We start from the raw sequence: 23009 nt of genomic DNA on the forward strand, positions 1-23009 counted from the left end.
CATTACGAGTGGAAAAAAAGTTTAAAAGGTTTTTTGGTTTTTAAATTTGACTATCGCCCTCTAAATTTGAAAAAAAATTTCTCTTTCTCATTGTGACTTATGAAAAGCTGAAAAAATACTTTGTTACAAATGTAACTTCTTCATATTTTGGTGGAGAAACATGGAAACAGCACAAAAGGTAAAACCAGTTTGTACAGTTCTAACTAGACTAAAAGTAAATATCTGGTATAAACACTTTTATTTTTCAGCACAGTCTGAACTCTCTTAGGAAGCTTTGTTTTAATTCCTTTAAGCAGTCTGCAAGTATAATTCCCCAGGCTTCTTGAAGGACATTTAAAGCTCTTCTTTGGATGCTGACTGGCTTTTGTTCTGTTCTCCATCAGCATGAACCCACAGTACTTCAATAACGTTGAGGTCCAGACTCTAGGAGGCCAATCCATGACTCAGTGTTCCACTGTGTTTTTCTGTCCTTTTGTTTTTTCTGCAGAATTAGAAGTTTTGTCTTTCAAACTGTTATCTTTGTGGGGGGTTTTGTAGATTTAAAAAATGGAAACATATGTTTTATTTAAAATGGGTTCTTTGTTACTAGGTTGCCTGTTGTTTGTTGACACAACACTGGCTCATCCCTCAAGTTAGGAACCTTTCTTTCCACTTGAATGACTCATAGGTTAGTGTTGGGTAGATTAACAAACACTTCTCTGAAATGGTCAATTCTTGGTCTTTGAAAGCAACTTCCAAAATCAGATTGGAATACCCTACAACGGATAGTGAGAGCAGCTGAGAATATCATTGGAGCCTCTCTTCCCTCCATCACGGTCACCTATAGCACCCACTCCATCCGCAAAGCCACCAACATTGTGGAGGACCCCACACACACACTCTTCTGGAAAGAGGTACCAGAGCATCCAGGCCCTCACTGCCAGACTGCGGAACAGTTTCCTCCCCCAAGCCATCAGACTCCTGAACACTCAGTGACTGGAATGACACACACACACCTTCATACATGTCACTACCAAGCACTTATCTGCAGTATCACACACGCACACCTTCAGACACCAAGCTCCTTGCACAATACTCAATAGTTTTGCAAAATACAAAAGTATTTTGCACATTTCCATTGCATTGTCTTGTGTCTGTATTGTCCTGTCTAGTGTTGCTCTGTCTTGTCTTGGGGTTTTTTGCAATTTTTGCACATTGTACTTATGTTCGTCTGTTATATGTCATATGTAGCACCAGGGTCTCAGACTAACGTTGTCTTGTTTCACCCTGTACTGTACCACTGTACATTGTTGAAATGACAATAAAAGCCACTTGATTTGAACTTATAAAGAAATTAGACTTTTGCACAGCACTGTATAGAAATACAGAATGTATACCTATGTCAGAATTATTTTCATAGGTAAAGACGAATCAACCATTGAGACTCAGAGTTGTTAAGGGAGAAACCCTCCATAGCTTTAATAACATGTTTGCTTCTGCTGTCAAGTTTGACATTTTAACATGGGAGTCTATGGGCGCCAGCCTCTAGTGGCCATTAGATGAACTGCAGCTCTCACCATCTGTCTGTGTTTCACTACTAACAAAAATAAAAAATGCTTTTTGTGTGTGTATGTGAAGCTAATGGCCGGAATGAATTAGCAAAATAAATATTTTTCCTGAAGTTTTGTGCACATCCTGTTTGGAGTTTGCAGAGGTGATTGGGAGGAGGAGGAAGTTCCTTTCTCTCATTAGTCAGACTGGATATAAAGGGAAGTCTTCCTCTTTCTACAGCCCGAGAAAAAACTTTGTTTCCTGTGAGGTTTTAACCCAGTCTCGGTGTAATTTAGACATTTGACCTGCTTATTTTGCTCAGTGTGTCGTGCAAAACTGCTAAAAAATGATGTTCTCCACATTATCTGCAGTTTCACCCATGATTCAATTTATCCACTTTAGGAATACGAACTGTGTAGGCTGAAAGTCGCCTCGTGTCTGACGTCTGGCTGCTTTTGTTCATTAAAATAATCAGCTGTTAGTTGAGTCCTTATCACGTCACGTCTGCTCTTTTTTTCCTTTAACTTCAACCAGCTGTGATGATTCCTCGCCTCATGATGCTGCTCATGATGTCAAAGTCAAACGGACAGTTTCCGTCAGTCGTTACTGAGATCTACAAACCGGAGCCTGAACACAATGTCACATAATTAAGAGGCATCAGTATCATAATGAACAATCAACCTCGATTTTAGTTTTGACAGTTAACATCTGGCTGCCGGTGCGACGCTCGATGGAGCTCGGCAGTTTAATTGACGGTATTTGACAATACTCAATCACAGCGAGAAGGTCCTCAGAGCTTTTACCCAATCCGCTTCATCACTTCAAGGAGTCAGCCTTTTAGGGTTTATGCACTCGAGTGTACTTCATGTTTATAGAGAAAGAATGACCCCGCATTCATCACTGATTATCTTTAAAAAGGAGGAAAAGCAGTCAGATTTTCTTCCCCCGGCCTGGTGATGAACTCACCTCCTTCATATTTGGTTTATTCCACCTTTGACTTCTCTGTCATCCTAATGAACGATTGTGGCTAAAAGTGTACAATTCTGTCCTGTTTGAAGTCGTTTTTAGGATCTCTGATTGTCCAGGACCTTTGTTTTTATCTTCAGCACAACCTCAGAATAAATCTTAAACCTTTATTTGTACTGAACCGAACAGTGTTTCAATCGCTGCTTCGATTCTCGCCAAAAACTCGAGAGGTTGTGTAAAGAAGACACATTAGCACTGATGATGCACTGTAACATCGTCAGCTTGATTAATGTTTAACTAACTGAACTAGTTCAGATGGCAAATAATGCCATGAATTTAAAATCTGTAAATGAATGAACACACAAATTCAACAGTCCAGCTGTTCACCTCAAAGCAGACGCCTGATTCATTACAGAGAACATACAGAGCTTTTAACAAAAGGGAAAGAGGAACAAACAAGTACGCTGACGTTGGTAAGTAAATACTACAACCAGTGTACACTCCTATCGCTTTATACACATAATCAGATTACCGGGCTATAAAAGAGTATTAGAGCTACATTAAGAACAACATATTCTTGTTCTTTTTGATAAAGAAAAGTGAAAATGTGGAGATTTAATTCCAACACAAGACATTTTGTACATGGTGTAGCAGCCGTGGCAGCTGTTTGACTTGAAAAACGACAACTTTAATCTTGAAATTGCGACTTCAACACAGGATCAGTTGGGACCAAAAATATTTATATTACTTTCTAAATACTGTCAGTGTTATCAGACATGTTTCCACCCGCCTTTGACCCGTGATTGGACAGTTTCAGCAGTGCTCCATTAATCAGTAATCAGTTTAAGATATGGACTATACAAAGAAATCAGAGAGACACTTCAGTCTTTGAGGAAATTTTCCTGCACCTGCCTCCATCATTCCACATATCTGCATATTTGTTTGTATAAAATGTTTGGGTTGTGAAATGTTAGGCCGACTTGGCCCAACAGAAGTAAATAAGTCTAAATGATAGAGTTCAGGCACTTAATATTTTGAACTCCGTGTATGTTATGTCAACTAAATGGCAAAGTAAACTTCTGTTTACTCAGCCTTTTTAGGAAGTTGAGAAAACACAGAAAAGTTGTGCAATTTAGAATTAGAATTAGAATTCAACTTTATTGTCATTGCACATGTCACAGGTACAGGGCAACGAAATGCAGTTTGCATCCACCCAGAAGTGCTTTAGCCGTGATATAGATATATTACAATATATATTAGCAATAATATAGATATGTAAGTATATTACAGAAATGGGTCTATTATGGTATGTTATAATGTACACGGTATGAAGTATGTTATGAATATTCTATAACTATAAGTATGTACAGGCTGTAGTGAGTATAAGCTATGTACAGGATATAAATATGAAATAAAAAAAACTATACAGAAATATGAGATATACAGCTATACAGAAATGTGAACTATGCAAGTTATAAACAGTTGTAGGATTAAAAATTATAAATTAAAAATTATTACTTTAATGTTTTTTTAACGGTAAGCCAAAACAGAGGCTTTTGCACTCCTAAACAGTGTTGTAATGTTATGTTAGGGTTTCTCCAAGTACTAATGATGTGAAAATAAATGTGCAGCTTTTACACACACACACACACACACACACACACACACACACACACACACACACACACACACACACACACACACACACACACACACACACACACACACACACACACACACATACATACATACATACATACATACATACATATATACATACATACATACATACATACATACATACATACATACATATATATATATATATATATATATATATATATATATATATATATATATATATACATACATACATACATACATATATATATATATATACATACATACATACATACATATATATATATATATATATATATATATATATATATATATATATATATATATATATATATATATATATATATATATATATATATATACATACATACATACATACATACATACATATATATACATACATACATACATACATATATATATATATATATACATACATACATACATACATATATATATATATATATATATATATATATATATATATATATATATATATATATATATATATATATATATATATATATATATATATATATATATATATATATATATATATATATATATATATATATATATATATATATATATATATATATATATACGTGTGTATGTAAAAGAGTGTGTTTTCTGGGTCTTTGGTTGATATTCTGTCTTTATCTCCATTAAAATGATACTACCACATAAATTAGAGACGATTCGTTTCTTTAACTGAGACATAAATAATTATTTACAGTGCAGTAGAGTAAATAATTATTTACTGCACTGCAGCAGCCTGGCTAACTAACCTATTATAGTTGACCCAACAACTATAATAAAGGTGTGAAAACTTGAACAACATGACCCGAACAGAAGTAAAGAAAAATCTGAATGACGAAGTTCTGTGCGCTTCATATTTTGAACTGTATGTCGTGTCAACATTACCTTCCGTGTTTATTTCCTATACAAATCTGAATAAAGTCAGCAGAGCCGTGCAGTCTGTTGTTTAACTGCTTTGTTTTAGGTTTTGTTTTATTCGTTGACCCACCTGCTTTTTGTTTTTTAAAGTGTGTGGGGTGAAACCAGACCCGCTCTGCGTGGTCGTGTTTGATGTTCAACTGGGCTGTTCTCGTCGGAGGGAGGAGGAAGTCAGCGCAATTTAAATGTTTCCCAACACTTCACTTACTCTCAGTTGAAACCACCGGAGGACACGCACGGGCGCTGGCACGCGGACTCTGGATACTCCTACCTGATCATGAAGGCAGGAAAGAGGTGGACGGGGCTGGGGAAGCACGCCGGGTAAACTGCGGAGGAGTTTGTGTTTAGAGGTTAGAAAGTTTTCCACAGTGCGCGTAGCGATCCGTGTTTCCCACCTCTGGGATAGTCGGGAATACTTTGAGACAAAGTAAAGCTGTTTCCAGAAAAAACCGGCCCGCGGGGAGCGCGCGCAACAGGACTGATAAGAATAGCAATACCTGGAAAATCTGAACGCGCCAGTCTGCAGCCATGAATGAGGAAATGCAGGGAGGAGAGGAGAAGGACTGGCATGAGCTTGAACCCAAATATGGGATCAAAATCTTCCTCACGGTCCTCTACAGCCTCATCCTGGTGACGGGCATTGTAGGTAATTCAGTCACTATCCGAGTGACCCAGGTGCTAAAGTGTAAGGGCTACCTTCAGAAGAACGTCACTGACCACATGGTGAGCCTGGCTTGCTCTGACATCTTGGTGCTTCTCATTGGCATGCCGGTGGAGCTCTACAGCGCTATCTGGTTCCCCTTCACGTCGGCGTCAGGCAACGCCTTCTGCAAGATCTACAACTTCCTGTTTGAGGCTTGCAGCTACGCCACCATCCTCAACGTGGCCACGCTCAGCTTTGAGCGCTACGTCGCCACCTGCTACCCTTTTCGCTTTAAAACCTTGGGTGGGAAATGGACCACCGGCCTAATCACCTTTGCCTGGCTCGTGTCCCTGCTTGTGGCCCTGCCACTGCTAATCACCATGGGGACGCAGGGGCACATCCCAATGGCGCGCAACACCCCAGTCCAGAACCTGACCTTCTGCACCAACCTGAGGGAGCACTGGGTGATGTACAGGATCAGCATCTTCTTTGCTTTCATCGTGTACATGATCGTGCTGGTCTGCGTGGCCTTCATGTGCCGGGCTATGATCCTGGTCCTGAAGAAGCCTATGGGATTCACTGAAGGAAGCACCAGTGGAAATCAAAGAGCAATCCCTAATGAAAATCCAAAGGTCAAGTCAGCCAGGAAGCAGACCATAGTTTTTCTTGGTAAGTTGGAATTTTAATGTTTTAAAACCGATGAAAGTGCAGAAATTTGTAGAATAATTTGAATCTGATGCCACAAACTTGGAAGAAACGGCAACATCATGACACCAGAATGCGCCAGTCCACTGCCTGGCTGCAATTCAGGCGGGCATGCAGCAGAAGGCCCTCACAAGGTAGTCTGCAACCAATAGCAGTGCCGCTAAATAGTAAAAAATCATTGTGGGCTGGACCAGTAAAAAAATCATAACAACTTACATTAATAAAAAAAAAAAAAACACCCTCCAAAGGTTTCCCTTCTTTAAGTGGTAATGAGTTTATCCTAGAACTCTCCTCCCCAGGATTCATGAAGCAGAAAATCCACAAAATATCATTTCTTAATAAATTATTTTATTACCAGAACAAACAGCCTTTAAAAATATTCCCCCGGGGACATGAAACGGTAAGTACACGTACAAATTCCAGTCAAAAAAAGGAAGAAAAAAAGCCTTCATTCACATCAACAGTGTGAGGGCTGGGATTACTGCACTGGGAATAATAATGGGAGTCACTTTAGTGGCCCAGTTTGACCCCCGACCTTTGGAACAAAGTAATTACTAACACCTAGACAAAAATCCCAAATTTTATTTTTGGTTTTATTTTTAAGAAATAAAATGTCAATAAAGTCTTTTAGTTCAAATAAAACAACACGGCCAAAAAACACTGGCATTCTGCTGCTACATGCTGATTGGTTGATTAAAGGACGCACAGTTAAACTGTAAAGGTACTTTACTGTATGATGGCATGAAAGGAGGATAGCATATCCCGAATATGATCATCTCAGGTGCGGAAGCCCCACCCACCCGCTTCTCAAACCTTTTGTTTGCAATGACAGCCAATCAGAGGAAAGTTGTCTTAAAGGGGGAGGGGCTAAAACAGATTTTAGTTTAAGATTAAGATTTAAGTAGTTTAGTTTAAGTAAAGATTATTTTGAACTGTCAGTCATGCAAAGCTACTCTGGTAGTCAAACGCTGCAGTAATCACACCAGGTTTGATTGATTGGGTCTGTCTGATCAAATTAGCTTAATTTAAAGAGGTGGACTGATCATTTCATACCAAAGTGCTTGAGTCTACTTGAACTCTTCGAGTCTAAATTTCTCAATTGTTAACAGAAACAGTTAAGTAGGGTCAACTTTGTACACGCTGTGCACGGTGCTCTACATGAGTGATGTGCAGCCTCTCCAACTGTTTACACCAACAGTAAAAACACCGCTTTGCTCTGAGCCACAAGTGGAAGTAATAAAAACGAGTCTGGGCTGTGTGTTTCCCTTTTTATGACCATTAAAATGATTGATGTCACACAGTGACACGCACAAGCTGCTTTTGTTTAGGGTGTGTCAGACACGCTGCAAACACACTGCCTGTAATAGTAATCACAGCTTGTTTAACGCTGAGGTGTTTCGCTTATTTCCAGCTCCGGATTTTTATCCTTGGACTTCAGAGTAGCTTTGCATGAGTCACAGTTCAAAATAATTCGCCTTTGCCTTAAACTAGGAGTCAGAGCAGCCTCACAGCCCCAAACACACTATTTTAGCTTCTCTTCTTCTTGTGATTGGCTGCCCTTCATTTAGAACATGTTTGAATGGCAGGTGGGTGGAGTTTATTAGGATATCTGCTTTTTATGACATCATAAGGACCCAGGAGTATTAAAAGCTGCCTGAACCAAGTGTTTAGAGCTTTTTATTTGTTTGTTATCCAAAGCTGTGACCATCTTTAATGTGGACTTCAATCAGAAAGCTAGCTTGAAAAAAGATGTTTTCATGCTGCCCAGTATGAAGTCTTGAAGGTGAAGTCAAAATGCTCCATGGTCATGTTTAACTCTTAAGAAAAAGACTTCCCACTCAAAAACTGACATGAAATCATCACGAGGGATAAAAACATGGGTGGAAAACCTCATAAAACACCTCACAGAGAGGAATTCTTCTACCAGAGCAGTTTGCAGAATAATGACACGTTGGACTTCCTGCATGCTCCGTCTTGGTCCACTGAATATGAGCAAGGACTGGCCAAGAGAAGGAAGAGGCTCAGAGGAGTTAGCAGATGTTGATGTGCCGCAGTGAAGGCAGCAGATGGACTCCCTGTGTCCCTTTAGTCATACAGCAGACTCACCGCAAAAATACACAAAACACTGACAGGAAATAGGACGTGCATGAGCTAAACTGCACACTAACAGGAATAAAACTTTTAAACCCCTGGTCCCAGCGACACCTCCAAAACATTTTGAATAGTTTTTTTTAAACTTTAAATTACCATCATAATGAAAACCATCACCCCTGCCCTGAAGAGCTGTACTAAAACTTTGATGTTTTATGACTTTTAAAAAAAAAATTACAACATGCTGACGTCAGCCTGCTTTTGTTTAATGGACTGGTTCTTATATAGTGCTTTTCTACTCCATCTGCACACTTAGAGCACTTTATCCAACATGCATTGAAGCATTACATACTAAACTGGTGCAGTTTATTTTCTTTGCCCATGTGACTGGAGCAGAAGTGGCTGAAATCTTTGACTTTTATAAGCTGTAAAAACTTGAGATTTTAAGATATAGTCAAACTTTATGGCTTCATGGTGATGTCGTAGGGTATCACAATGACAGGTGTGTTGCATAGCTCTCTCCATGTTCTTTTATATGATATATTACTCCATATAGTTTCATGATTCTAAGGTCACCTTTGACCTTGGGCGCTATCAGTGAAGGTCAGGGTAAAATGCTTAGTCAGCTTTGGTACTCATGCCCCCCAAGGTCACGTATATTGCCGTGAAGTTGGAAGTCGATCCATGAAGATTGTGGTTGATATAAATTTATTACTGATTTTCACACTTGGTGTGACCTTGACCCGATTTTCACCTAAATTAAATCATTTTGAGCTGTTATTGGTACCATTGCACAAAATTTGAACTTGAAACTGTGGATGCTGGACAGCTAACAGGGGCAGAATAAACTGGGCTTTGAACAGAGATCCACCTTTCACCTTTATCCCACAATAATCCTCCTTCTGTATAATACCAACCTCTTCCTCTGGATAAAATCCTCATAAAGTTTTTCAAAGAGTCTTCCTAATAGGCCGGTATCTGTAAATTCATTTACAGATATCGGGGCAGTATCTGTAAAGGATATAGCACTGTGCAAAGTCTCAAGCCACAGTCATTTCTTTATGTTTTGCTTCCAGGGAACCAGACTTCTTTGTGGTCTTGAGTAATATTTCTCCAGGCTTTCTGAAGGTTTTTCAAAGCTTTTATTTGGACATTGGGTCCTTTTTCACTGCAGCGGACCATTTTCAGAGGAATTTGTTTCTGTTTTTTGAACCACTTAATACTGCCTTATGAATCATTCAAATGGTAAATGGCCTGTATAGCGCTTTACTTAGTCCCTATGGACTCCAAAGCGCTTTACACTACATTCAGTCATCCACCCATTCACACACTGGTGAGGGCAAGCTAGCCACAGCCACCCTGGGGCACACTGACAGAGGCGAGGCTGCTGGACACTGGCGCCACCAGGCCCTCTGACCTACACCAATAGGCAACGGGTGAAGTGTCTTGCCCAAGGACACAACGACTGAGACTGTCGGAGCTGGGGCTTGAACCGGCAACCTTCCGACTACAAGACAAACTGCCAACTCTTGAGCCACGATCGCCCAAGTGTAAAGGGATGAACCAGTGCTGATAGATAACACAGGTTGGTAGGCATAAAATAGCATTTTTGTTCCAAAGTAGCTGAAAACCTGCCATATTTGCTTCTCAGTGACTTTTGACCAGCCCACAGTTGAAGTGCTTTTGCTGTCATTGCACCACAACTGTGGAATCGTCTCAGACTTTAAACCTGAGCTGAACACAGTCAGTTTTGCTGATCTCTGGTTGTCGTGTTTGGACAACAGATCCTCGGTGTTATTTTATGTAAATGGTGTGAATTTAAAAAAATTTTTTTATTTGATTTTATTATTGACTATGAAGCACTTTGGTTTTCAATGCGCTCTATAAAGTTTGAGGAAACTGGACAGTTTGAGGACAAAAGAAGTGGCAGACTTGAAATACTATCTACAGCTGATGAACAGTATCTGAAAGTAATGTCTTATCCATCCATCCAGCATGCAATACCATTGGAAAGCGTTTGATTGGCAGCAGCTTTATTTTGCAGCATGATGACACAATGACACACTGCCAATGCGGTAAAATCATATCTTTCTATCAGTCATGGATTAGTCTCCCGAGAGCCCGGACCTCAACATTATTTAAGCAGTGTGGGATCATTTAAAGGCAGAAACATCCAAAAAGAGCTTTGGATGTCCTTCAAGAAGCCTGGAGAACTATTCCTGAAGATACTAACAGATATTCCAGAGGGTTGCCTAATGGCCCCGGTTTACCCACCGTAATGGTCGCTTCGCTCGCCACCACAACGTCGTCTCACAGTCACTTCTATTTAAACCTGCCATTAAGGCATAGGAGGCCGCTGAAGTATTCTCCTGAAGGATAGGTGTTGCCACTCAGAGAATACTGGCAAACCATTCAAAGTTTTCAAACTGTTGAAACGTCTCTGTTTGTATATCTGAATGTGTCTGAGCTTCTTTGGTGGAATATCATTAAAATGACATTAGAAACCAGCATGATTGTACATGTGTGGCTTCAACCCAAAGTCGAGAGGTTCATGACTGACTGAAGCGCCGCAAAGATTGTGTTGTGCTGCAACATAAGAGAGGTCAGGCGTACCACAGCGTTATAGGTGGAGCCTGAAGGACCAGGGCTGACCCACTTGACCCAAGAGGTTTTATTTCCAGTTATCCGAATAAAAATTTAATTAAAAAAAAGACTAAACATGTTTTCCTTTTCTACAAAAAAGTAAAAGACAACTTTTTTGTTATCAGGCAAATTTTGACCAGTTACCACCTGCCCTATACTTGTTAAATCTGAGCATCACGTCACATTCATAGGTTGGTTAACAGAGGCAGAAGAAACAGAAGTATTCTGAACCCTGCAAATACATTTCCTACTGAAAGTATAAAAACCTACAGAACAACAAAGAAGACAGTTGTTAAAAGTTTCTGCTGAGATAAGTTGAATTTACAGCACAGAGCACTGCTCTCTCCCTCTGCTGATTGGCTCAGTGTAATCCACACGGCACTCCCTTTTTTGACTCACTCCTCCTCTCAATATAACAATAATTCTTCAGATAATGATGATACTGGATTGTAGTGTTTATTGTCTTTTTAGAAATCTCATTTTGTGTCGTGTGACAGCTGTCAGACAGACACAACCACAACAACGAAGACTTCCCAGTTCCTGAAATCAACAACAAGAAAGTGCACCGGTAACGTCACAGAAAATCAAACACAACTCTGTGAAAGTGACACCCGCATCATACGTCACCTGGACTTGTTCAGCAGAGCTAGAAAAGACCTGTGGGTTTAAGATGTTTGCAAAGGTGGTGCCCTGCAGCTCCGTCCTACATCACTGAAGATGTTGCGCCTCTTTGCCACCAGTTTGGACTCACAATGTTGCGTCATATTGTGTTGCTCCTCTCCTGCAGTCTTACTGCTTGTATTTACAGACCTGTTGAGATCTCAGTGTTTGAGTGGATAGTGGTGATGTTGGTCTTCATAATCCACAGCAAAAATAACAGTAGCAGTGCTGGTGTTGTTTACTCAGTGCATACAGGCACGTGTAGCTACTTTAGGCCCAGCCCAAATTACTCAAGCCCGTCTAAAATCGTATAAAAACCGGTCATGCCATACATTGACCTAAGCTTGTTAGACTTACACAAACTGTTTTTGCCTTATATTAGGTAGACAGAGTACAGCTGGCACAGTTGAAGCTGCCATTTGTTTTCTGCGCATGTGTATTAGTGTTTCACTTCAACACGTCCCTTTCCCATTAACTGAACTCTCAGATGACTGTAATCTTCATTGTGTGCTCTAAAGGCTGACGTATGTCAGGACATGATGTCATTCAAGGTTATCGCACTGCTGAGAGAAATGGGCCAGGTGGTCTGTTTATTTAAGTGGTTTAACATTACTGGTTTAGGCACACAAACACACCTCCCTCTGTTTGAGTCAGTCCACTGTGATGTCCTGTTGGATCAGCCTGGCATTGAACACCAGCCAAACCTGAGTGTGTGTGTCTGAATCACAGCACAGGAGTCTATTATGTACTCCTAAAACTCACACCTTCAGAATATTGATTTTATAACCTCGGGGTTTGTGTGCGATTATTCTTTTTTGTGCTGAAAGTATAAATTCTCTGAAACATTTTAAAAACTTTTAATGTGAATGGTTGTGAGTTTTACTTCAGGCTGAAGGGGGTCGGCGGGGAGGGACTGAGGTAAAGAACCAGTGTGATGTGAAAACAATGGGAAGCTAGTGCAGAGTCTGTGACACTCAGCTAATGGAGGTAGTTAAGGTGTTTTAAAGCCTGTAGGGCTGATTGATGCAATTTGTGAACCACACTGCTCCTCTGATGCATAACTTGGTTGAATATGATCACAAAAACAAGATGCACAAAGTCACTTTCAGGTCAGAGCAATCCAGTGATGGTTATCATTATAATTTCTGCATAATTCACAAACGTATTAGAGGGATGATGGAGAGCTGAAGGTTTACTCCACATGTGCACCAAGCTGCAGCTTCCAGGGCTGAGAAACTGAGGTGAAAGTGCAAAAAACCTGCAGTTTATATAAAAGTAGACATAGACACCGGTGATATCACTATTTGTTTTTTTTTGTCTCCGCATTTTAAAGCTTCACCCCACCATGTTGGTTTTTTGGAGGCAGAGGTTAAAATATTTGGATGGGAAAATGAAGATTGAGCTGATGGAGACTAGAGGACGGTCTGAACCAAAAATGCTCCAAAAGACACCAACAGCACAAACACTGTCTGCATGTCGAACTGTTTGTTTTTATGTTGGACCCCCTTAGTTCCCACCGGTTGCCAAGAGCAGTTTCTTGCAGCAGTGTGTAAGCATGTTTATTTCTGTTGGACATTTTAAAATGGGAGTCTGTGGGGACTGGCTTAGTTTTGGAGCCAGCCTTAAGTGGTTGTTACAGGAGCTCCAGTTTTTGGCTCTTGAAGCTTTCCCTTCATTTTTCAGTTCTGAAGGTTGCAACTTAATTTTAGGGGTGATTTAAAAAAACAAATTCCTCTTCCCACTGTACATTATTAGGGCCTGTTTGACTGACAGGTGGATTCGACACAGGCTATAGCTACTAGCTGTCTACTAGGCTTCGCCTCAGCTAATTGGAGTCCCTGAATTCTGACCCCTGGATGTGCTCTGGGGGCCTTGCGGAGCATTTTTAAATGGAATCTGGCAAAAAAAACCCAAAACAGCAACAACAACAAAAACACCCATGACTTCAGTCTGTCTATGGTACAGGGTTTTTTTTTGTTTTTGTTTTTTGTTTTTGATGTGACACTGGAGTATTCTCTGAGTCTGTTAGCAGTAATTAGCATGTATACCTGTGTTAGTATGGACTTCATGAATGCATATCTTTGCTCACCATCTTTTCCTCCATATATGGTCATGGATGGCTCCAGAAAAACACATCTAACTCCAAGCTTCAAACTGGGGCTCCACAAAATACTGGGTGGCTCTGTCCATCTTCATTTTGCAGTCTGTGGCAGGCTAAGACAGGGGGAGGGAAACTGACCAAGAATACTGAGATTTTATGAGGAGATTGAGGTTTTGTGCCTCAAAGTACACATTTTCATAAGCAACTAGTGGAAAATGTAATTTTTGCATGAAAGTGCAGACTTGTACTAGCTGCAGAAGTCTGGTTAAAGCCAGGGATTACATGAAAGCATGGAGAGTTTTACACTGAACCTGTAGGAATTGGTGAAAAAAAAAAACAGTTTCAAGGTAAGACGTACCTTACACTGTTAACATTTGTCAGGCTCTGTGTTTGACATGCTTTTAGACGACATTTACTCAAAGTGAAGTGCAAATAATTTGGTGGCTGTTACAGATATGGGTGAGCTGCCCAACTGAAGTCTGTGCCTTATTGAAAATTGTCATTTAATGCTACTTTACATTCACTTCATTATACTTCTGAGGGAAATGCTGAACTTTAAAAGAGCTTATAAGCTTAGAAGATACAAAACATGTAAACCTGCGGTTTCCAAGCATTGTGCACAAAAGGAAATTTCTTTGAGTTCATGGTAACGTGAAATGCTTATCTTTGAAAAACAAACCTGTGAGTTTTATAGAAGTTTAGAGGAAAGATTTCCCCTCTCGTCTTAAAGGGGTTCATTTAAATAACTGCTTAAGAACCAACCACATCAACTCGTTCACCATTTCAAAAGGAACAAAAAAGATTAAAGAAAGGCGAGAATGCAGAAGTGAAGCATCACTAATTAAAGGCTAATTCACTGTTCATTGGGCTTCTTCTTTAAGAATTGTTAGACGTCTGTGCATTCTGTGCATAATTCATGCTCCTCTAAAAAAGTTGGAACAAAATGTGCAGCTCGATCGGGAATCGCTCGCTGCTTCGACATCAAAGGTCTCTTATTCTGCTCAACTTCAGGAGGATCAGAAGACGGATCTACGAAAGATCAAAGCAGCAGGACATCCCCAAAACACTTCACCTGGGAAGCACTCAGGAGGTATCCTGAGTATCACTTCCTGTCACATGCTTCCATGAGGTTGCTATTTTACTCCCCACCACACCGAGCTCATTGAGCTCTGCAGCACAAGACAACCAGTCGACCTGGTGGAGCTGTAGTTAGTGTAGGTGAGGCAGCGGATTATGTTGCTCAGGTTTTTCTTTGTCTCAAAGCACTTGACAAATAAAAAATTAAGAGAAATTAGAAACTTACAGATGTTATAATTTATTCTTTTATTTAAGAAAGCAGTTCCCGCCTCATGATCATGAGAAGAATTACAAGCAAGTAGATACAGTCGCCACTGTCATCTGAAAGTACAGATTCATATTCAGGATATTTTAAATTCCAGGTTGTATTTGTCACCTGAGTAATTTCACTGTTGTCCTGAGCAGAAAACTGCTTCACTCCCACTGTGGTCTGATTCAATTACCGGCCAGTTGTACGTCCTCGTTAGCCTAATAACGTAATAAGTATTACCGGTAGACAGATTTTTTTGTCCTCACATAAATGAACGAGGATGGGTCGGCTGCATTACAACCAGCTCATAAAGTGGGTTTTTATCCGTTAGTCACAATTACTGTGCGGCTTAATTTCCTGATAGGACATAATTTGTTTCTGTGCTTCTGTGTCGATGTGACTCTGAATGCGGATTCACTGGTATTACCTGATGGTGGATGGCGACAAGCTGGGCATGAGGATGATGCCAGACATGGTGAAAGTGATATGACAATGAACAGGACATAAAATCAACATGTTCCTGGTTAATTAAAGGATTGCAGTCATGATCATTTGGATTGGCAGACAGTGCTGAATATTATACTGGAAACGGCCTTTAAAGTGGGCCTAATCTGCTTTTCCTTTTTTTCCACTCCATCAGGTACATCTGTTCAATTCTCGTTAACGCAGATGTCTAATCAGCCAATCACATGGCAGCAACTCAAGTGCATTTAGGCACGTAGGTCAAGACGACCTGCTGAAGTTCAAAGTGAGTATGAGAATGAGGAAAAGTGACTTTGAACGTGGCGGTGTTGTCGCTGCCAGACGGGCTGGTATTTCAGAAACTGCTGATTTGCTGGTATTTTCTCACACAAACATCTGTAGGGTTTACAGAAGATGATCTAAATAAGAGGAAATATCCATTTCACTGGGTGGAAATGCCTCGATGATTCCAGATGACAAAGGAGAATGGGCAAACTGCTTGAAAATAATAATAAGAAAACAGTAAAGCAAATAACCACCTAAGAACAGAAAAGACTAAAGTGCACTGAGATTCACCAAAATTGGACAACAGAAGACTGGAAAAGTGTTGGCTGATCTGATGAGTCTTGATTTCTGCTGGACTTTTGGATGGCAGGGTAGAAGGGCAGAATTTAGAGCAAACAGCATGAAAGCATGGATCCATCCTGCCTTTTATCAACAGGTCAGGGTGGTGGTGGTATGGTTGTATGTGGGATTTTTCATTGGCACATTTTGGGTCCCTTAGTCACCGCTGAGCACCGTTTAAACTCCACAGCCTTCCTAAGTATTGTTGCTGTTGTCCTTCTCTGAATGACCACAGTGGCTCCTTCCAGCAGGAATACATGCCACAAATGCCACAAAGCTCAAATGATCTCAAACTGGTTTCTTGAACATGACAATGAGCTCACTGTACTTAAATGGTCTCCACAGTCAACAGATCTCAGTCCAATAGAACACCTTTGGGTGTACCTTATAAAGTGGCGGGTGAGTGTGATGCAATTCTCATTTTCCTTTAGTAACAATGAGAAATGCTCCGGAGTTACTCAGTTTTCTCCCCACGCCCTGTGTTTAAATCAGCTGAAAAATGGACCTAATATTTGGAGAAATTCAGCTCTTAGTGAGGGCTCGAATGAGCTGTGAATAATGAGAAAGAGCAGAGAAGAACTGAAATGTAATGCATATATTCGGTCTGAAGAACATGCCTCACTTTTTCTCTGTAATGCGCTTCAGTTGAGTTTTTGCCTATTGTCTCAAAATAAGCCTACTTACCATTTCTAAACCATGCAGTCATGAATACTGTAGTGTTTTGCAGAATTAAGAGTAAAGATTTTGGGGAGAAGATTGTGTTTGTAACCAGAGTAACGCTCCCTGCTTCAGAGTCTCAGCATGTATCAGACATGTTTATTACAAAAATTGAGCTTTATTGCTGTTTTCAGGCTGTTTACTGAAAGCGTTCACCTTCCAGCAAAGCCACTGCTGATACGAGAAACGCATTCTGAGTTTGGCTCGTTGAGCTTCAGCCTCTCATTTTATATCCTATAAAAAAAGGTGCACAGAAAAAATGCTCTTAAAAAGGAAAAAAAGTGCAAGTCTGAGACTGAAACTCGACAGCCTTGAATGATTTTTAATCAGGCGGCGTGTAATGACACTCCTCAGTGTGTGATAGTCTTTTATGCAAACAGTTTGCTTGTACTTAATTTCAGCAGGAATCGTGTGGGCTGTTCAGAGCACACACTCCACCTCTACACCCTCCTCCACTTATTACCAACAGACTAGAATATTGATGTATGTATAAATATTGATGAGCACAGATATAGAGGGGATTTTCTGGGTTTAAAAAAAATAAAAAATATTTATGGCTCAGTTTCAAGTCGGTGTTTTTATTTCTCACTTTATTGCATCCACATTTAAAGGAAGGTGTTTTTAGTCTTATTAGGAATTACTAATTTTTATAATTCCTAAAGAAAATCACCTGACCATGATTTAAAAAACTTCAGTATTTACTAATACAAAATTCATAAGAGCTCGGGCATGAACACCACTGCAGACTCGACTTCATCATCTTCGTAATGGAATATTACATTTTACTGAATATAACTTCGAGGTCACGTCTGTTATCGACTGCAGCGATGATCCCAGTTTGCATTTGAATATTGTTATTGTGACAGATTCCACTCTGTCGTAAACGCTGATGTCAGATCTTTCTCGTTCCTGCCGCTGCTGCACTTTACTTTGAAATAACTTTCAAATCCCGGCTGGCCTGTGCAACTTTGGAGAGTAATTAAAACCAGGGAACATCCTTGTTAAGTCGCCCGCACATCACGTCCAGGACAGAAGGTTAATTGCTTGAGAGCCAGCATTTGTAAAATGAATATTAATTCTGTTGTGCTGGTTTTGCCTTTTCGCCTGTGACCTTTGACCTTTGAGGCCACTTGTGAGGGGGCTTGGGGGCGCTGTGAGGGCTAAAGTTTTTGGCTGTGGCAGTGATCATGTGTTAGAGCTTAGCAAACACAAATCACAGACATCAAGTAGTAGACATCAAACCTAATCAAGTAGGTTTTAGTACATAAAGCTAACCAGTAGTTAGAACTGAACATAAAATAAAAACTAAAACAAAAAGAACACAAATTTCCAACAGGATGGTAGTCGGGGTCTGCTAGCTGTCTCCACAAACCTCGGTCTCAGGAGTCCTGTGTTTAGTTTATATCACATCCACACCTCCACCTCCTCCAAAATATGGATGCATTCACTCTGCAAAACAGCAAACACTCCTACAGGTTTATTTCAAGTCATTTCCTATTTTGGTTTGTAATCCCAAGTCTCCTTGCACTCACTTTGCTTCCTTCATTTGTTATCCTGCCACTCTTGTTCCTATCAGTGAAATATAAACCCAGTAAACTTACACCCTTTTCACTCTGTCACTTCGAATGTTGTCTTGTTAGTACTTGTAGTCAAGCTTTCCAGGATTTCTCATGGATGATGTCATACTTGTACTCTTCTCATGTTTGTTCTGCTCTTGAATTTCTTTGTGAATGGTTTCCTAACCTTCACGTTGATTGGTTGGCACTCTGTGATTAGAGATCTGGACTTTGCGGTTTGTCTTGTTTTTGGATCCCTCAGTTTTTATAAAAGGTGAACCCTCAAATACCTCCAAACCTCAAGCTACACTGCTTATTTCAAAATATGTATATTTTACCTTTTGTCCATCATGCATTGTGTGTTTATTCATCTGAGTGGGAATGTTGTCTTTCCATGTTATGAATCTGTGATGATTTTTAGTCAATTATCAACTGTAGCTGTCCATTTTAACAGTGATCAATTATTTCGTTGCACTAAAAAATGTCATAAAGTGTTTGCGCGCTAGATGCACTCCATAAATTTTAGAAAAAGCCAGCTGGCATTGAGTAATTCCAATTTAATGCAATTTCTTGACCAAAGACCGGCACTCCAGAGGCTGATTGGCCAAAACAAAGAGAAAGAACTTTGCTACACATGCTTAAAGCAGCTGTTTACATGTGTGAAATGCTTTATTCCCCTTTTTAAAATCTGGTTGTAACTTAAAGTTTGAGTCTTCCTTTGCTTATAACAGTCTTTGACTTCTATGTGAAAAACTTCAGGCAAGTCATTTTTGTTATTGGCTCTCAGCTGCTGTGGTTGCTAAGACCAGAGACCGTTGTTGATATTGGTGCATCGAGATGGCGATAACACAAACGTAAGATCTGCTCTCAGTTTGCAGTTGAATGGGGTCAAGTTGGTAATCACATGCAATGTGTTTGTGTTAATGGTAATTAACTGTGATAAAGCTCCAGAAATTCAAATGAACTACTTACATTTAGTTCAGCCAGAATTTAATAGATTTCAACAATTTCCTCTACAAATTGTGAGGTAGTACTGAAGGATGGTGATTTAACTGCAAAATTACATAGGAGCTTGGTAATCTGGCTTTTATATAGAAATAAAACCAGAATACAGCCAGTTAGCAACCAGCAAAGAGACACATTGCAGAAGAGTTGTGCTTATCAGTACAAACTAACTCATATTAATTCCATTGTGTTGGCATTCTGTCTGCATTTATAAATTAAACAGCAATTATTTGCAAAGCTTCGCCAGTCTGAGAGTCCAGTCAGTTTTAGCGTGACTTTATGGAGACAAGTTGCCTCCCACCAGACAACCTGTAATATCCTTGGGATCAAAAGTGGTTGCTGCAACTACAGCAAAAAAACTTCAGTCAATCACCAGGCAACCACCATGTTTTTTTCCTAGTAGCAAGCGGTTTGCTGCCTATTTTTACTCGACTGTGAGTAAGCCGAGCCATTATTCATATCCACCCCTTACTCATCATATCAGGAGTCAAAATTCCAAGATAACAAAGGTGAACAGGCTCAGTCTGAGGCTTCATGACCAGGCTTCACTAACCAGTGCATGATGTCATGTTGGTTTCATCCGTCTTCCTGCCGACGGTCGTCAATAGATTATGGCAGCTAATTTCATCCTACCTTCTGGGGTGATGTGGATTTATTTTATCAGCAAACATTAGAATTAACCACAATACAGTTCATGTGGTGGAGCTAAGTAAAAAAGAAAAAAAATAGCTGGCTAATCTGGCTTATAATATAAGACAAAGTAAAACAATTCAGGTAAGCAAATAGATGTTAGTGTTTAAGCATTACTAAGAGTGTTTGATAGTACAGTTTTGTTCATTGTATCAAAATAATGTTGTGTGAAGCCTGTGTTAAACATCATCAAGAATTGTGAGACTTGCTGGTTAGATTACTTGTTTTTTCTTTTTTTTCTCTTGCTATATTGTCTGTGAGGGACAAAAGATTGCAGTGGAGATGATGGGAATGCATGGGATTAATTTCAGGTACTATTTCAGCAGGCTTTATGACACCTGGTACCCAGAGATGACCTAGTTTTATTCCAGCCTCATTTTTACTGTGTGAATGCCTGAGTCATGTACAAAATAGTCAGACTTGGGGAATAATATAACTTTGCCGATACCATTGTACATTCACAAAATTGGAATGAGAAGAAGGAATTTTTTACAGCATAATTTAAAATAAACATAATATGATGGCAGCAGAGGAGAAGAGAAGCCAATGTGTAAGGTTGTGTTTTTCTTTCAGAGTAATTCACAGCTTTCTTGGCCTTGCATTTCTTACCTGTTCCCATCAGACACTTTCCACCACTCTGCCACAGCAGGGCCATAGCTCATGAAGTGCGGCGACAGCCCAATTGCCACCCATGAACCTCTCTCCTTCGGATCGATTGGGCTTATTTATTGTGTTTGACTAGATACCTTGACTCCCCGCCGGCCTGTTTACGGTTCTCGGGTGGCCTCCTTCAAACCCTTTTACCATCAAATATAAAATAAACCTCGGGGAGGATTCGCTGTGTGCCTCGCCATTCCTCCTTCCTAGCCTCCATCGTATGCTCGGCACTGAGTGACAGCTGCATAGTTTAGTAATAAGATCCAGGGCCCCCGTGGCCTCGTGGCAGCCAACATAGCTGAAGGCAAGCCATCCAGAGAGTGACAGCGCTGCACTCAGCGAACCACCTGGGAGACAAATCTGCAGATGGTTTAGAGCGAGTGCACCTTCATGGGGTGTGTCAGCACTCTGAAGGGAATTCACCGGTTGTACTCCGTGGGTGTGTTTACTTATCTGCGTTACAGCACCATGCTATACGGTGGCATGCACGGATACTAAAGGTTGCAAAGGCTGGTGTGTGAAAGGATCTTAGACTGATATCTGTTTTCAAATATTTTGAACTAACATGATTCATTTGTGGTTTGTCATTTTTCCTTTTTTATTATTAAATGAATCAATAAGAAATGAACCCTTAGATCAGCTGGCACTTAATGTGACTCAATGAGCATCTGTAGGCACAGAGGTCTGTGTCTGTAACTTATTAGCTATAATTGCAGTATATCTTGTACTACTTGCTCAATGCTTATACTGCGGGTGTGGCTGTTGACTGCAGACAACTAACACGGCTGCTCAGCTGAGTTGCATCATCAGAAGTATGTGAGGTTTGAGTTCGAGGTAGCAAGGTGTGTCTCCCGACACCGTTTATGTATTTCCTATTAGCCTCTCATCCTAAGAGTCTTATCCTAAGGGTCTCAAACATAAGGTCAGGGGCCCAGAATTGGTCCACCATTGTCCTTAATCCAGCTCCAATGGGCGTCTTTGGAAAATGTGAGGAAGGCATACATTTTGGACTTTATTTTATCTTTACATGAGCATTCATGCTACACCAAAGTAATTAGGTGATGGGTAAAAAGTTAAAAGTACAGAAATTTCTGTTTTGTTTTGTTTTTTAATTATTTTTTTAATATAATGGTTACACAGTAACAAAAACTAAAAAGTACATGAATTAACTGAAACTTTCAGTTTTATAGATATAGGACAGTTGGTGTCCTATGGTTTACTCCATCTTCTGCATCCTTTTTTAGAATACACTCCTCTATTTATCACATACATCTTTATTTTTTGCCCACTTCAATTTTACAGTTTGCTCTTTTTGACCACCACTCTACACCTAATGACAATAAACAGTAAACCCCTTTCCCGTGACACTGCAAATTTATTCTTGAGATAAGACTGTGTTTTGTAGGAAGTTGCTGGGGGTGAGCAGGTGGGGTTGGAGAAGCTTTTTAATGTCATGTGGGACGTAGCGCTTCAAGTAGCTTTAATTCAAAGAAACGTGGCATCTTTATCACACTGACTGTTTCAAAGCAATTAAAAAGCAGGAGATTAGCAGAGAGGAAGTGCCCTGTAGGTTGACTGATGAACCAGCCAACATGCCATTTTTGCTCAGTTTTCTCCATTTGTTGTAATCAGTCTTGTGTTGCAGCCACAATGAATTATGGTGCTGTCTGCCTACCATTATGCAAAAATAATGTAGAGATGTTTTTATTTAAAGCACCAAAGTACGAGCCAAAAAAATTAAAAGCACACCTGTATTCATGTGAATCTATGGGAATCTAGTCTCCATATCATATGGCATGTTGTCACGACTTCTTCTGATTGGGGCAGGTGGTGTAGCATGTGTTGCATCGGCTCTGGTTCAAATCGTTAACTCCAGATGTTGGAGTTAATGATGAGTGATTCAGATTCTAGAGTTAAGTTGGATTCTCTGTTGTGGGGTTTGCCTCTGAGTTTCTTTTTTCTCCACTGAGGGCTGTGTTTTTTCTCAAGTTTCTGTTGGCTAGAGCTTGTGGGTGTGACAACTTTTAAAGCTGG

The 23009-nt window shown here is 40.0% G+C and overlaps 1 protein-coding gene across 3 annotated transcripts in view; it reads left to right on the plus strand.

Moving 5' to 3' along the window:
- The first annotated feature begins 5247 nt into the window (after positions 1-5247).
- gpr39 (G protein-coupled receptor 39) overlaps positions 5248-23009 on the plus strand; it is a 63602-nt gene continuing 45840 nt past the window's right edge. Inside the window, exon 1 of one of the 3 annotated variants that reach the window (XM_039600339.1) lies at positions 5248-6406. In XM_039600339.1, the coding sequence (XP_039456273.1) occupies positions 5623-6406 (784 nt within the window). In that variant the 5' untranslated portion in view covers positions 5248-5622. The remainder of the gene's footprint in view (positions 6407-23009) is intronic. The other 2 variants (XM_039600340.1, XM_031726082.2) reach the window with 2 other exon arrangements.

This window comes from Oreochromis aureus, linkage group 16, assembly GCF_013358895.1.
Source record: "Oreochromis aureus strain Israel breed Guangdong linkage group 16, ZZ_aureus, whole genome shotgun sequence".
Taxonomy (NCBI): domain Eukaryota; kingdom Metazoa; phylum Chordata; class Actinopteri; order Cichliformes; family Cichlidae; genus Oreochromis; species Oreochromis aureus.